This window comes from Bombyx mori, chromosome 28 (assembly GCF_030269925.1).
Source record: "Bombyx mori chromosome 28, ASM3026992v2".
Lineage (NCBI taxonomy): Eukaryota > Metazoa > Arthropoda > Insecta > Lepidoptera > Bombycidae > Bombyx > Bombyx mori.
Window position 1 is genome coordinate 1,483,533 of NC_085134.1, and position 15,069 is coordinate 1,498,601.

General features: G+C 37.3%; 1 protein-coding gene across 2 annotated transcripts in view; it reads left to right on the top strand.

Annotated features, from left to right (window-relative positions):
* Window positions 1-15,069, top strand: part of LOC101740303 (protein madd-4) — a 411,429-nt gene that overhangs the window by 256,018 nt on the left and 140,342 nt on the right. For both annotated transcript variants that reach the window (XM_021352889.2, XM_062676723.1), the window contains exon 4: window positions 12,778-12,867. In XM_021352889.2, the coding sequence (XP_021208564.1) occupies window positions 12,826-12,867 (42 nt within the window). In that variant the 5' untranslated portion in view covers window positions 12,778-12,825. The remainder of the gene's footprint in view (window positions 1-12,777; window positions 12,868-15,069) is intronic.

The window sequence follows — 15,069 nt, forward strand, 5'->3', positions numbered from 1 at the left end:
CCTACCCGTGCTGACTCACAAGAGATCCTACCACCAGTAAGAAAGTCTACGTGAACCAAACCTTCGCTTTTTGTATTTCGTTTTTATTGTCTATAAATAGTTGTAAGGCATGCAGCAGAGATGCGAATGTTGCGATGGATCCACAGAGTAACGAGAATGAATAGAATACGGAATGAATATGTTAGAGGAAGTCTGAAAGTGGCACCTGTGACAGAGAAGCTAAGAAGTGCGCGTTTGGGATGGTATGGGCATGTGATGAGACGAAATGAAAATGAGGTTGGTAAAAGAGTGTTAACTATGAATGTGGAAGAATATAGAGGAAGAGATAGACATAAGAGGAAATGGATGGATTGCGTGAAAGACGATATGGGTAAGTGGGGAGTGAGCGAAGAAATAGTATTGGATAGAAAAGTATGGAAGGAGAAAACATGTTGCGCCGACCCCAGGTGACGAGGAGAAAGGCAGGAGAATGATGATGAAATAATTTTAAGGCGTAGACCATTTGAGCTCTTGGTAAGCTTATTTGCGACTCTACTCTTACAATAGTGAGCTTTTAATAGAGTTCTTGATAAGATGTTGTATATGTTACATTTTAAATTTAATTAACAGACAAACCGTTGGCCTGTGTGAATAGGTTTTCCGAACGTATTGATGTCAAGGTCTCATTTATTACTTTACTTACTGGTTACATGCATAGTTTTACTAACATTAATTGTTACGTAGTTAATAAATAGTATTTGCAGAGATTAATGCAAATAAACTCGGGTAATTTATATGTAAATATAAACGAAAAATTTAAATCTATATATTAATACGTGAAGCAAAAACTTTGTACCCCTTTTTGCGAAAATTGCGCGGACGGAAAAGTATGAAATTTCCCACACGTAGAGAATATAGAGAAGTAGTTCAAAATGTTAATATTTTATTAAATTATACATAAAAAATATATTAAATCATTAAAAAAAACATTATGCACACACGCATTCATACTATTACTTTATTGTCAAACTTTTCTTATTGCTTATAGTCTGTGGTCAAATTGAGAATAGATTAAATATTGTTTGTCCTTATTAATATTTGTCTATAGTTTGGTCTTGTCGAGGTCTGTCAATAAAGAAGTACAATAATATTATAGTATTTGGCAATAGAACCTTAATAATGTTCAAACTTATAATTTTAATTAATTATAGTCGAATTTTGAGTACTGCAGGACCACTAGTATACAGTAAAATCCAGACAAATAACAGAAGAAACATGTAATGAGATTCTAGGTGGAATTTAGTTCAAAAAATTTGCAGTCCCTATTTACGCTAGTGTCGACTATTTTCCCTGCGTTGAAATGGGATACCGCGTACCGGTGAGATAATAATGTACTTTTTGCTCAGTTCTTGTTTAGTTTCTAGGTTGAAATGTAATACGAATTCAAATGAGTGTAGCCTAGCTTAGATTAGCATGTGGGAAAATTTAGTTTTTTACGCTATTGAATAGTTTTTATCGCGGTCTAATAATAGCAGAAATAATAGCGTGGAATAGTTGAATAAGTTTTTATTTTTTATTGCTTAGATGCGTGGACGAGCTCTCGGCCCACATGGCGTTGAGTGGTTACCGGAGCCCATAGACATCTACAACGTAAATGCTGCCACTTACATTGAGACATGAGTCCTAAAGTCTCGGTTTTTACAATACCGGAGCCCATAGACATCTACAACGTAAATGCCGCCACTTACCTTGAGACATGAGTCCTAAAGTCTCGGTTTTTACAATACAACGTCTGACACTCACTTCAAACCGAAACGCATTACTGCTTCACGGCATAAATAATATAATATGTACGTAATTTGATTTCACGATCTCCCTTCACGATTCTAGATATAAGTAACAAAATTTTATTACCATGTACCTACTGTTTACACAGAAAATTGCAACTGTTGTCCTAATTATCCCGTCGCTGTATCAGATGATTTTACACCATCCTCAGAACCCCGTGAAAATAAAATAAAAAAACACGCGTAACTAATCGCTTTTAGTTCAAATTAGATCAGTTCGTACAATCTAAATTTTTGTTAATTTCACAATATTGTACTATTGAAGAACCATCGTCATCAACATAGCCCGAACGATTGCAAGATTGAAGTGGCAGTGGTCAGGGCACATTATTCGTAGAACGTAGGCCGCTGGGGCTGAAAAGTTCCCGAGTGGCCGCCGCGTACCAGAAAGCCCAGCGTGGGTTGGCCGCCTATGAGGGGAAAGGACGACCTGGTATAGGTCGTGGGAGTCCGCTGGATGCAAGCTGCTCTCGGCTATTGTGACAAACCTTGGAGAAGGCCTGTGCCCAGTAGAGGACGGGTGTGGGTTGAAAATAAAAAAATTGTTTTTATTAATAATTGTGCAGCGCCTAAATGATACCTGTATAATATACATTTGCAAAATTGTACAGAACTAGTCATAGTTTCCGAGTAAATAGCGCACGGGGTGAAGTTATCAGGAGTTCAGAAATTCCATTTTGGTTACGGAACCCTAAACTATACTAATACACCTCAGACAAAGTTAAGAAAATCACCACCCACTCCCAATTGAAAATTCAACACTTGTCTTCAACAAAAGCTGGATAAAAACTAAACGCTTCGTGCGAGAGCGCAACAAAAAGCTCCATTAAGAAGCTCCTTCGCTAATTCACTAGCTTAATTAAAAGCTTTCATTATACAAAGAGGAATCATGTTTTTTTTTTTTTCAATAAAATTACGAACCTATACGAATATAGAGATTAGGCCTCATTAAAAATAATTTGATGTTTTTTTTTTCGTTGTAATGAGAACTTAATTACGGGAAATGAAGCTTCTACTGTTATTTTTATTAGTACGTTTTTGTGATTTGTTTTTCATTCGTTCCAATGATACCAAAAACTGTTGACTGAAAATTTTAAATTTCTTTATGTATTTTAAACGACTTAGTTCGTATACAGGGTGTTCTAAAAATGTTTATTTCTTAATATTTTTTTAAATAAATAACTACAATTATAAAGGATGTGATAAAATATTATCTTCGGTTGCAATGTTTTTTTTTAATGTTATTACCGTCAATTGGTATCAATTTTAGAATGGTATCGACAATGATAAAGCTTATCAGCAACTCCTACGCAAATGAATGTACCATCGGATCGGATTTGCGATCCGACCACAAAAAAAACCTAGCAGACTGATGTCTATAGACTCGTGTTATTAATGTAAATAGTCCCTAGTAAATCTCAAATGCAATCTACTAACACAATGACCGCTCAACCGTTTTCACTTATCACGAAAATAATTTGAAAAGCCGCGCACGCTCAAAGCTCCGCCGCCAAAAAAGCTCTATTTTTAAACACCGAATCGATTCGCTCGACTCTGCGGCGTGCTTTGTTTCAAATCGATTCTTTCCTAATAAAATATTCATGGCAGTTGCCAAAACGAGCCGCATGTTACACATTTCATTCGATTATAAGCGATATTACGGTAATAGGCTAAAACTTCGTGTCTGAAAAGTAAAATCCACGGCTTAGCCATGTTTTTCTTGCACCTAATGGGCAGACTATCGCAACACAATTCACGTTCTGAAGCGTCTATTTATAAATATATAATGTATTTATTTATTTAAATCAAAATACAGTTTAGCTTTGCAAAACTATAGCAATTGAGTTGCTCTTATAAGGAGAAACAACATTTAAAGCTATTGCTTCACCATTATTTTTAAATCTTTTCAACTTAAACTCACAAGAGGTCCTACCACCAGTAATTACGCAAATTATAATTTTGCGGGTTCGATTTTTATTACAAGATGTTATTCCTTCACCGTGGAAGTCAATCGTGAACATTTGTTAAGTACGTATTTTATTAGAAAAATTGATACCCACCTGGGATATGCAAACACGAATGCATCGGACGTCTTATCCTTTAGGCCACGACGAGTGGAACTTAGAAGTAGTATTAAGTGCTCACTGGAATCCCTAGGTGATGGGAATGGCGTCATTTTTACCTCGAGACGCGAGTGAATCTCAATCCACCCACCCATCCTTCAAACCGAAACGCATTACTGTTTCGCAGCAGACAAGGTGGTAGGTTCACAAAAAGCGCATATATGTGTAAGAAACATTAATATTGAATTTCATGCTTCTTCCTATAAAATTCACGAACTACACATCAAAACTTTCAATACTATTACTTTCAAAAATTATCCTTTTAGATTATTTTATTAATGGTAGAAACGCAAAAACTTTTCTACATCTATTTTTAACTAGAAAACGGTAAATAAATTTCAAAGTTAGTGAAGTTTTAATTAGAAAATTAGCATTGAGAACACAAAAGGAATCAACTGCCAATACCTCAAGTTTATAATATCCTAGCAGCTCAGGGTTTGCTTTGATGAATTAGTCAGTCGGAACCAGTAATATTTCATCAGATATATACTATTATCTTTTATCTATATATATTAAAATGAATCGCTGTTCGTTAGTCTTGCTAAAACTCGAGAACGGCTGGACCGATTTGGCTAATTTTGGTCTTGACTTATTTGTGGAAGTCCAGAGAAGGTTTAGAAGGTAGATAAATATGAAAATGCTCGGAATTTAATAAAAATAACAATTTTGTTTTTCCTTTGATGTGTCGGACCGATTCCTTTTGTTTGTTTTAAGTTTATTTTATACAAAAGTTTAGGCCTTTTATTTACCGATTGAGGCACTACGAAGTCTGCTGGGTCAGCTAGTCTGTAATAAATAAACAAACAATAAAAGACACGGAAAGCTATATCTCTGCTTTAGCAGACTTTTTTTTTCCTACCTAAGCTGACGGTCTATAGAGATCATGTCAGCGTCGCCGGGCTAGTAGGTGAGCTCACGGGGCTCAAACCTGACGATATGTTAGCAGACATAATAAATATTACTATAAAACTAGCAACTTAAAAAGAAAGTTTAAAAAGCAAACCGAACTAATTATTAATTTCATATTTTTTACTATCCCTTTTTACTGGTGGTAGGACCTCTTGTGAGTCCGCACGGGTACGTACCACCACCCTGCCTATTTCTGCCGTGAAGCAGTAATGCGTCTCAGTTTGAATGGTGGGAGAGCCGTTGCAACTATACTTGAGACCTTAAAACTTATATCTCAAGGTGGGTGGCGCATTTACGTAATAGATGTCTATGGGCTCCAGTAACCACTTAACACCAGGTGGGCTGTGAGGTCGTCCACCAAACTAAGCAAAAAAAAAAAAAAACTTCTAAATATTAAGGCGAAGCTATACTATTGTTGTATTTTCATGGACTGCCTTTCGCACCAATGTGTCTATACTAAAGGAGGTTAATGTTAAAACTAGACTCTCCACAATATGCATTCGTAGATTATTGGAGTTCTGTGGACACATGCTCGAAAGGAGGATCACAATCTTGAGCAGCTGATGGTGACGGGCAGGATAGAGGGAAAACGTCCCAGAGGACGCAGTCCTGCGAGATAGTCGGACCAAATTCGGTCTTGTCTGGACATCAAGCTCCATGACGCCCTCCACGAGGCCAAGGATCGCAGCAGATGGAGAACAATCGTACAAGAGAGATTGATGCAGCGTGGGAGTCACGACACTCAGTAATGAGGAGAATGACGCAAGAAGGATGAGGAGTATTGTCATAAGACCTTGATGTGTGTGCAAATCTTCAAGTTAATATAACGTCGTCGAAGAAGTCGATGAAAATTACATTCATAGATTCCGCTATATACAAACAATCATACATAATAATATGACAGTAAATTATAAACACTATTATTTAACGATTAACATTTTAATTTCACATTTCATGAGTTCCCGATATATCGACATGTTGCAAGCACCATAGTCACGGCTCGACTGAAAACTGCGGGTAGGACGTTAGGAGCAAACAGTTCCATCTACCCTCTTTCTAGTTCGTTTTTCGGTGGTACCACGAAAACTCGATGACTTTTAATTAATCTTGTTTATAATGTATTTTAAATAGTAGCGATAGTTTTAAGCATTCCTAATGATTTTTCTTCTCAGTCGTACACTCCTGGCGGAGTGGTCGTGGTTATGTATGTCTTATTGCTTGGTTGCGGCTTTTAAGAGACTTCTCCATCTCTCTCTATTTGTGGCGGTACGTGTATATTCAGTAAGGGAACACTTAGTAGATGTCTTAATCAAGTCTGTCCACCTTGTGGATGATCGGCCGCGAGAGCGTTGACCGTCTACTCTTTCTTGAACCATTAATCGTTTCAATGATCTTTCATTACGTATGATATGTCCTATCATATGAAGGTTTCGCAATCACACAATCGACGAAAGCCTTTGTTTGATTTGGAGCTCTTTCAAGAATACATTGGTGCGGTGAGCAATCCTTTTTATCTTTAGCAAGCGTCTTCAGCACCACATCTCAAGAGCGTCAGTCTTTTTACGACGCCTTTGATGGATCGTCCTAATCTATACTACTATAAATCTACACTGGTTTTTACGGATGTTCCGTTATAACTACTGAACCATGCATCCGATTGACTTTAAAATTGGTATCCATGTAGAAAATAAATGTACTTAATGGATAGGCTAATATTTATATGAGTGTTGGACTCCCTACGCCAGTTGCGGGGGCGTTAATGATGAGAATCGTTGTGGGGGTGAGAAATAATAATGTTAATTTTAAATGCCCAGTGAAGCGGACGAGTACACCTAGTGATATATAAGGCTAAACAAAGCCAAACTTTAATGTTGTGTGAACTAGAAAAACTTAAATAATTTCAAAATCCATTTCAAGTTAAATTAAGCTGTAGCTTTAACTTGCGCTCGATTCCGTTTCAAAAGCTACATGCAATTTTAGCTCTTCAGTACTAAGTTACGGGTAAGTTCACTAACAATCGTTCAAAGTTAAGGTTGTGTAAAGAGTTGAGTCTCCGTCGAGATACGCTTCGACGCGCTAACTAAATGTAACCATGTATATCGAAGCTTAAAGCGTAGGTACTGGAATATAAAGCACATTGTACAGGCTATTTTAGATATACGCAACAAAGGTTTTTTTTTATGATTGAAAGATTACTGGTGTCCCGAAGGCCTTTCCAGTTTCACTAAGACAGGTGGGCGAGCATAGGCTCAGCCAGGAGGGGTGGGATTTGCTAACAGCTTCTCGAGCGCCTCTAAAAGAGGCCCAACAACTCAAGAGCAATTGTTTCGCGAATTCTACTACCGGATCGGAATCGCGACCCGCTGAGAAGATCCGGCGAGAAACTCAGCGGGCTGATGCATGGGTTAGGTTACACGTCGACCTCTTTGTCGAGTTCGACGCATACGGTTACCGGGGTCCCTAAGCCTGCTCCTAGTGTTAGAGCTGAAGGCGCCTAATGCAAAGGTTATTGGATCTGATGGATCCGTAAGGACGTGTCTAGGGCGTCGACGGTGACTGACTCCTGCATGATCAGTATTCGGGGAGTAGTCACGGCTGTCCCACCCTTCAAACCGAAACGCATTACTGCTTTACACCAGAAATGGGCAGGGTTGTGGTACCTACCCGTGCGGACTCACAAGAGGTTCTACCACCAGTAAAAAAATAATTTATACGTGACATATATCTTTATAACGGTCCGTTTTATTTGGTATTAATATTTATAATTCGATAATTTTAATTGAACTTCAATTAACTTTACCCCATTCAAATAGCTGAAGAAGTTTTTTTGCTATGGTATTTTTTACAAATTTTTTGTTTTGTAAAAAAAAGTTCTCCTTTAAAGTTGCAAAAATGTCGCTTAAGCAAATAGCCCAATATTATTAAAACACCGCGAGTTGACTGTCACAATCTCAGACGCATAATGGCTAATGTCAGTGTCATGTTACAAGTTTTGTCATAATTTGGGGGAGTAACAGAGACAAACATAATAATTTCCCCATCTATAATTTTCCGTGTTCAATATAATAACGCGTTTAGGGTGCTGGTGGTGCTGCCCCGCTTTTGTAGCGCATCAGGGATGTTTGCAGACGCGCACATAGATTGTTTTTACGCTACCATGCGTAAGAGGTGTGCATCTCTGGTAAGCAGAGTGAGGGCCAGCTCCAACAGTATCCTGAGCATGTTCGCAAGCAGGCTGGACTGTGTATACATGGGTCGCTGTGGTGCCATCTCCCATGGGATGTTACGACAGTAATTCATTGTGATGTTAATATAACTACTAACATAGGTCTAAGTCTTATTAACAATTTATATGAGTCATGGTTACTTGCAATAAAAACATTATTATTATTATTATTATAACAACAATCGTAAAAATTCTGAGATTGGAATGGTTTGTAATAAATCTTTGTTTAATCTAATATATGTATCAATGGTTTGCTTAAATCAATTTAGTTCTAAATCGTAATTAGTCAGTCTACTATTCATTAAGCATGCGACTATCTCATAGATACAGCCCACTGAGTTTCTCGCCGGATCTTCTCAGTGGGTCGCGTTTCCGATCCGGTGGTAGATTCGCCGAAGCACTGTCCTTGCTTAAGCTAGTTTTAGCAAATTTGCCAGACTGAGCCCTGTGAGTTCGTCTACACGTTCGGTGAGGCTAATATAACCCTTCGAGGTTACTAGATTTGGCAAAATGCGTCTATTTCTCAAATGGTTGTCGTGTTATTTTCCTCAAACATTATTTATGTAGAATTGGTAAGAACGGAACGTATGATAAGAGTGTGAAACGGAGCGTTAAGATGTGAGTGAGAGAAAATGGAAAGAAAGAGAGAAGAGAATGACAGAGGAAAGGAAGATGGCGAAGACGGTTAGAAAATGAGCAAGGCGTACATAATGAAAGTGTTAATAAAATTTTAAATTATTATTATAACAGAATATTTTGGAACAGGGGAAGTTTTATTTTATGCGCTGCGATCACTATTCTACATTTCTCTTCTTTTTCTCCACCTTATCCCACTAGGTGGTGTCGGCACAGCGAATTTTTCTCTTCCATTCACTTCTATCAGCCGTCATCGCAACACTCACTCCTCTCTCTCTCATATCGTCATTCACACACTCCATCCATGTCTTCTTCGGTCGACCTCTTCCCCCTCTACCTTGCACTACCATTTCCATACATCTCCTAGTCACGTGCATCTATTCTACATTTACGTATTTCAAATTGTTCTAATCCCCAGAACTTCATCCTAAGTCCTAAACTGGACTACTCGAACTCCTCAAAAGCCTCGTACGTGAACCGCTTCCAAACACCGATCAATTTTTACCAAACGTATCCATCCGGCAATAAAAACCGCCCTTAAAAATCGAAAAGCGAAAACGACGGATTATTCGGGTATGCGACAGAACAATAAAAAAGTTTACTGACGACCCAGGGAACCAATCCGGAACGATATACATACATTTGGCGGGTAATAAAATATCTCTCCCCTAACCTACTTCTATAAGGCAAAGACTACATAACATTAAATCAGACACGAATTATTATTTTCTTCTAGTAAGTGTGGATATTAAATCTTTTGTTACTCAGTGAAAAAGCATTATTCTGGATTTCATATCTCTTAAAATTATTCATTGTATATTTATTTAATTACTTTTCGAATTTCAAGACGTTGTCAACTATTGCACTGTCGATTGCACCTATAATTGAGGTGAGATCTGTCATGTACTTATTGTCAATTTCTCAATGGTTTTTAATGATGATCTCTTCTACTACCCAATATCGTGTCCCCTCTTTATGATATCCTTCCAAAAAGACATCCCCCCGCCCATTAATAATATTTTTTTTGTATAACTTTAGTAAATTCTAAGCTCTTTTATGTAATTTTTTATCTATTAATAATATTTAACTTGAAAGTAGTTAGTCTAGCATATTTGTTTGTGCTGTTCTTAAAATTACAGATTTGCGTATGGAAAAACTGATCAAACTTATTTGTATTTAGATATTTTTTTCTCTAAGCGCCTGTAATTTTTGTGTATCAATGTGTATGCAATCCGTAAATTGCTTTAACTGTAACATGTTAAAATTTTAATAGATATTATACAACAAACCTTACAATATTAAATACCTAGTTTTCATTACAACTAAACTTCTTAGCGTGTGTAATTTCGTGCTTACAAGGTTTCTGAATGCCGAATTTAAACTGGTAAAAAAACTGAAAATATGAAACAGCCATCTGTCTGTCGAATACTCTATGACCTTTTATTACGAAACATGATAACTTTCGGATGATTTATGTGACTCTGAGCGGCCAAAGAAAATAGGCAACCAAGGTTGTTTGCGGAAGAAGCTTTCCACACAAACTTACACCAGATCCATTGAATTCTTATCCAAAATTAAAATGAAAAAAATTCACGTACCACTGAACTCAAAACTCTAAATTATTAAAAAAAAAAAGAAACATATAATAATAAATATTTACTGACAACCACGCCACGTTAACTAGTCCCGTGGTAAGTTCGTAAAGAACTTGTGTTACAGGTACCAGATAACGAAAATAAATGTATGATTTTTATTATACACATACATATATTTAATATACGTCCATAACCCTGGAAAAGACATTTTAATATTATTCATACAAAATATCTTCCCTTGGCGGGATTCGAACCCGCGACCACCTTGTGTAGTGACCATGTCACTTACCACTACACCAGACGGCCGTTGGTTTCGTTTGGCGACCTTTGACGCTTGAGTTTCATTTTTATGGCCCCGTAGCCAAATGGGAGCTTTTATAACTTTAGCACCTTCGTAATTGCCTGTTTATCGTTCTTTGCAAACGTAAGCTTTGAAGTCGTCATGGCCTAAAGCGTTGCGATTATACCGGTGTTCCAATCCCGTAGGCGGCTACCTTATTTCCTAATGAAACACAAACTGAGCTGCTTTCACGAATGACTTCCACGATGAAGGAATAACAAAAACATATAATTTACCTAATTGCTACTTACCTAGAACTGAGACACAATTCTCAAAACCCGCTGAGTTTCTCGCCGGATCTTCTCAGTGGGATTCCGATCTGGTGGGAGACTCTGCGAAGCACTGCTCTTGTTAGGGCTGGTGTTAGCAAACTCTCAGTTTTAGCCTACGAGCTCACCTACCACCATAGCAGAAATAGCCACTTAGGCTACCAGCTAATACGGGAGGAAAAAACTACAAATATCACTATACTGAGACCTTAGAAATAACTATACTGAGACCTTAGAACTTATATCTCAAGGTGGGTGGTGTATTTACGTTGTAGATGTCTATGAGCTTCAGTAACCACTTAACACCAGGCGGGCTGTGAGCTCGTCCACCCTTCTAAGCAATAAAAAAAAGCTGCAATGTCCAGACTATTTACATATTACCGAAAAGTTGCAAATATGATTTATTATTGCGCAAAAATATCGCTCGGGTTTTACTTTTTCGATTAATATAATATTTATTTCAATACTTTCAATGCTTTGGTTGTTGTTCTTGTATGTATGTATGTTTGTTTGTACGTAACGGAAATTTGGAACGTCATTACCACCAACTTTAAGACATCCCATTAACTTGATGACTTGCACACGCAGTAAGGACCGCCGACAATACAATAACTTTATTTTGCGCTGACATCCTGACCAGTATCGACAGCATAAAAACACTTAATCTTTTGTTAGTTCGGTTCGCTAATTAAGCGTGTAAGTGTTTTATTTAGTTTTTAAACTACAAAGCGAGGGATAAAACGCTATTTAGTTGCATGGAAATTGCACAATGGCACGGAACCGTCGCCATCATGATTTAAAAAAATTAAATTGCTGTTTCCCTTCAGACATAGCCGTGATAGATAGGCACGTACTAGTGCGTAAAAAAGCATTCTCAGCTAAACGATCGCAGCCATAAAAAGCGTGTGTTTAAATTTAGACTTCGAAATGACAACGTTAATTTTGTTCCCAAATGAAATCGAGGAGGACATTACGCTGCCTCGTTGCAAGCTATCGGCAGTGTAGCGCGAATTATAACCATTTTCTGCTCTAATTGAAGTACTTTTGTCAGCGAACGCGTATTCCGTTTTGGCCAATTTTGTATTTTAATTTCTGTATAGTACACCTGTTAAATTAGGTCAATGAATACAATTTGTTCGTTCTCAATTTATAATTTAGATGCACGTCCAATCTGGTGTTAAGTGGTCACCGGAGCCCACAGATATCAATGACGGAAAAAACGTCATTCATCTTGAGACATGATTTCTAAGTCCCAGTTTTTTCCTGCCAGTTTTTACTTACTTACTTAGTAGCAGTACCCAGTTTAAATTTTATTTAAGCCAAACGCATTAATGCTTCACGGCAGAAATAAGCAGGGTAGTGGTACCTACCCGTGCGGACTCACAAGAGGTTCTGAGGTACTCTCAGTTATTCCAGCTTATCCATTGTATATAAATAACTGAGAAATGCCTTAATTTATAATGTGGATAAAGAAATATAATACTTTTTTATCACGTTTGTTAAATCAAACAAAACACAATTCAAAGATCCCGCCTATTTCTGTCGCGAAGCGTTTGTTTGCATTACTGGTGGTAGGACCTCTTGTGAGTCCGCACGGGTAGGTACCACCGCCCTGCCTATTTCTGCCGTGAAGCAGTAATGCGTTTCGGTTTGAAGGGTGGGGCAGCCGTTGTCATGGTGGGTGGTGCATTTACGTTGTAGATGTCTATGGGCTCCGGCACCCACTAAACACCAGGTGGGCTGTGGGCTCGTCTACCCGTCTAAGCAATAAAAAAAATAAAAATATTCTCGGGTAACCAGGTGTTCCATGACGGTGGAAATCTTTACTAAATATTGAATTATTTCGTTTCCAGGTACATATGTCGTGAAGCAGTGATGACACGTCTCCGTTCTTGACAAAAATGGCGATCCGGACATCTCTCGTTCTGCTTTGCTTCACGCTGGTAAGCACCTAAATGTCACTTTGCTCTGTAGTCTTTAGAACTTCATGTTGAACGCTTAGAGAGCGAAGAAGTTTCCTCAACGTCAGACAGCGCATTGGTTGTGCTCCTGACATTGGTCATGCCTATGACAAACACTTTTTGGAACGAATTTCCTTATGGGACGATGCGGAGGGGTTCCCTAACCGGGAAACAACGTCCGTAACGTAAGATTTTTATTAGTAATGCACACAGTGTACGACTTAACTTTGTAATAATGTACAAAAAATTTCTCACGATCTCAGAGCGTTCGTTTGCGCAATACACTAACTCTTATGCAAACAACCCGTGAATGAAGTGTACCACAATAAGTTCGCACGTTACCGAATGACCGTGGGTTGTTGCGAAACCTCCAGTTTTATTTTCTTTATGCCTCGAATAGAACTTAAATTTGATAATTTTATAATAAGGAACTTCGTTCCTATCCGGTGTCCCACGACACCACACATCTTTTTTTATACAGGCCAGGTGCCGATCCTCCTACGCGCCTAGGGGACCTACGTTTGCCTACGTTTGCCGCTAGGGGCGCTGTTCCAACTGCACACAAATTCGAGTTAACTTTTTCGCTATCGACAACGTTAAAAAACTCGCGCACTAAGCACAAAACAATACAGCGTAATTCGGTTTAGCAACAAACATGAGTACACGGAAAACAAGCGGTACACATCAAACGATACTAACGATGTTTTAAAATATAATTACGTATGAAATTATAAGCCATTTTGCATTCCGAGTGCAATCGTCGACGGTCGCAGACTTCACTGATTGTAGACATGGCAAGCATATTTTCAATTATACATATTTGTTTTAAATCAAATTATATAATATATTTCCTTTTTTAAAGGCAGCAGATTATAAAGTAATTTTAGGATTGAATTAACAAAAAGAACTGAAGATAAATTATAAATGGTTAATCATTAAAATTCGAAAATTATACCTTATTCAGATTTTTTTACATCTACAACTTTAAGTGTAGATTAGTGAGAGGGTACAATACTGATTTAAATAACATTAATAAACAGAAATATGATAATGTGATATTTTAAATTTATTTTTTTGTTTCTCTTCAGATTTAATCATGTAATATTATTGGTTTATTAACTGTTTACTATCTGTGAAAGTGTACAAGTGTGACGAAAATAAAAAGAAATCAACTTCATTTCGTTTTGTTCCATAATATTTTTCATAAAATACACCTAAGTGCGTATTATTTAATAGGATATTTTTTTAACTCTAAACTAGCCACAGTGGCGTCGCAAGAAGCCAATTGCCATACTTAAAACAAGAAGAAGCAAAACTAATGTATAAAGCTAACCTAATGTACAAATAGCACTATTTACTCTGCACTACCTTTGGTTGACTGGTAGAAAATGCCTTAGGGATTAAGTCCGCCAATGTAAATTTTACATGAAGTGTAATCTATCTATATATGAGTCGTCTATTATCAAAGGTGGCAATCTGTGGATTTGGACAAAAAAATGTTATTGATATGTCAATACAGATTGATATGAATATAATCGTCTCCTTCAAAGAATACGGTTCAAAACCTGCATTAAATAAAGGTTAATAGTTAACCTGTTATTTATCTAAGATGTCGTTCCGAAGAGTTTTGTGACTGCCAATGGAATACAAAGTCAATAATTCGTTTTTCTGATTTACCAATAATTGTCCAAAAGTCAGATTGCCGGCTTTGATAGTAGTCGACTCATATATAAGTATACTATTATATAAAAATGAGTTACTGTTCGTTAGTCTCGCTAAAACTCAAGAACAGCTGGACCGATTTGGCTAATTTTGTTCTTGAATTATTTGTGGAAGTCCAGAGAAGGTTTAAAAGGTAGATAATAAAATAATAGATAATTAAATAAAAATAACAATTTAGTTTTTCCTTTGATGTGTCCCCCATCGGACGGATTCCTTTTGTCTTTTATTTATCGATTGAGGCACTACGAAGTCTGCCGGGTCAGCTAGTAAATAAATTAATAGCACTTTTGTCACACGTGCCACTGGTTCGTCGATTCCTAGCTCTGTAATATTACGGCCCTGTTTAATTTGTTTTGTATGCAAATCGCTTGGAACTTACAGCGAACGTTCATGTTTCAATTTATACCGTTTTGACACCTCAATAAGACCGTAATTCAGTGCCGCAGTTCCATTAAGACGTAG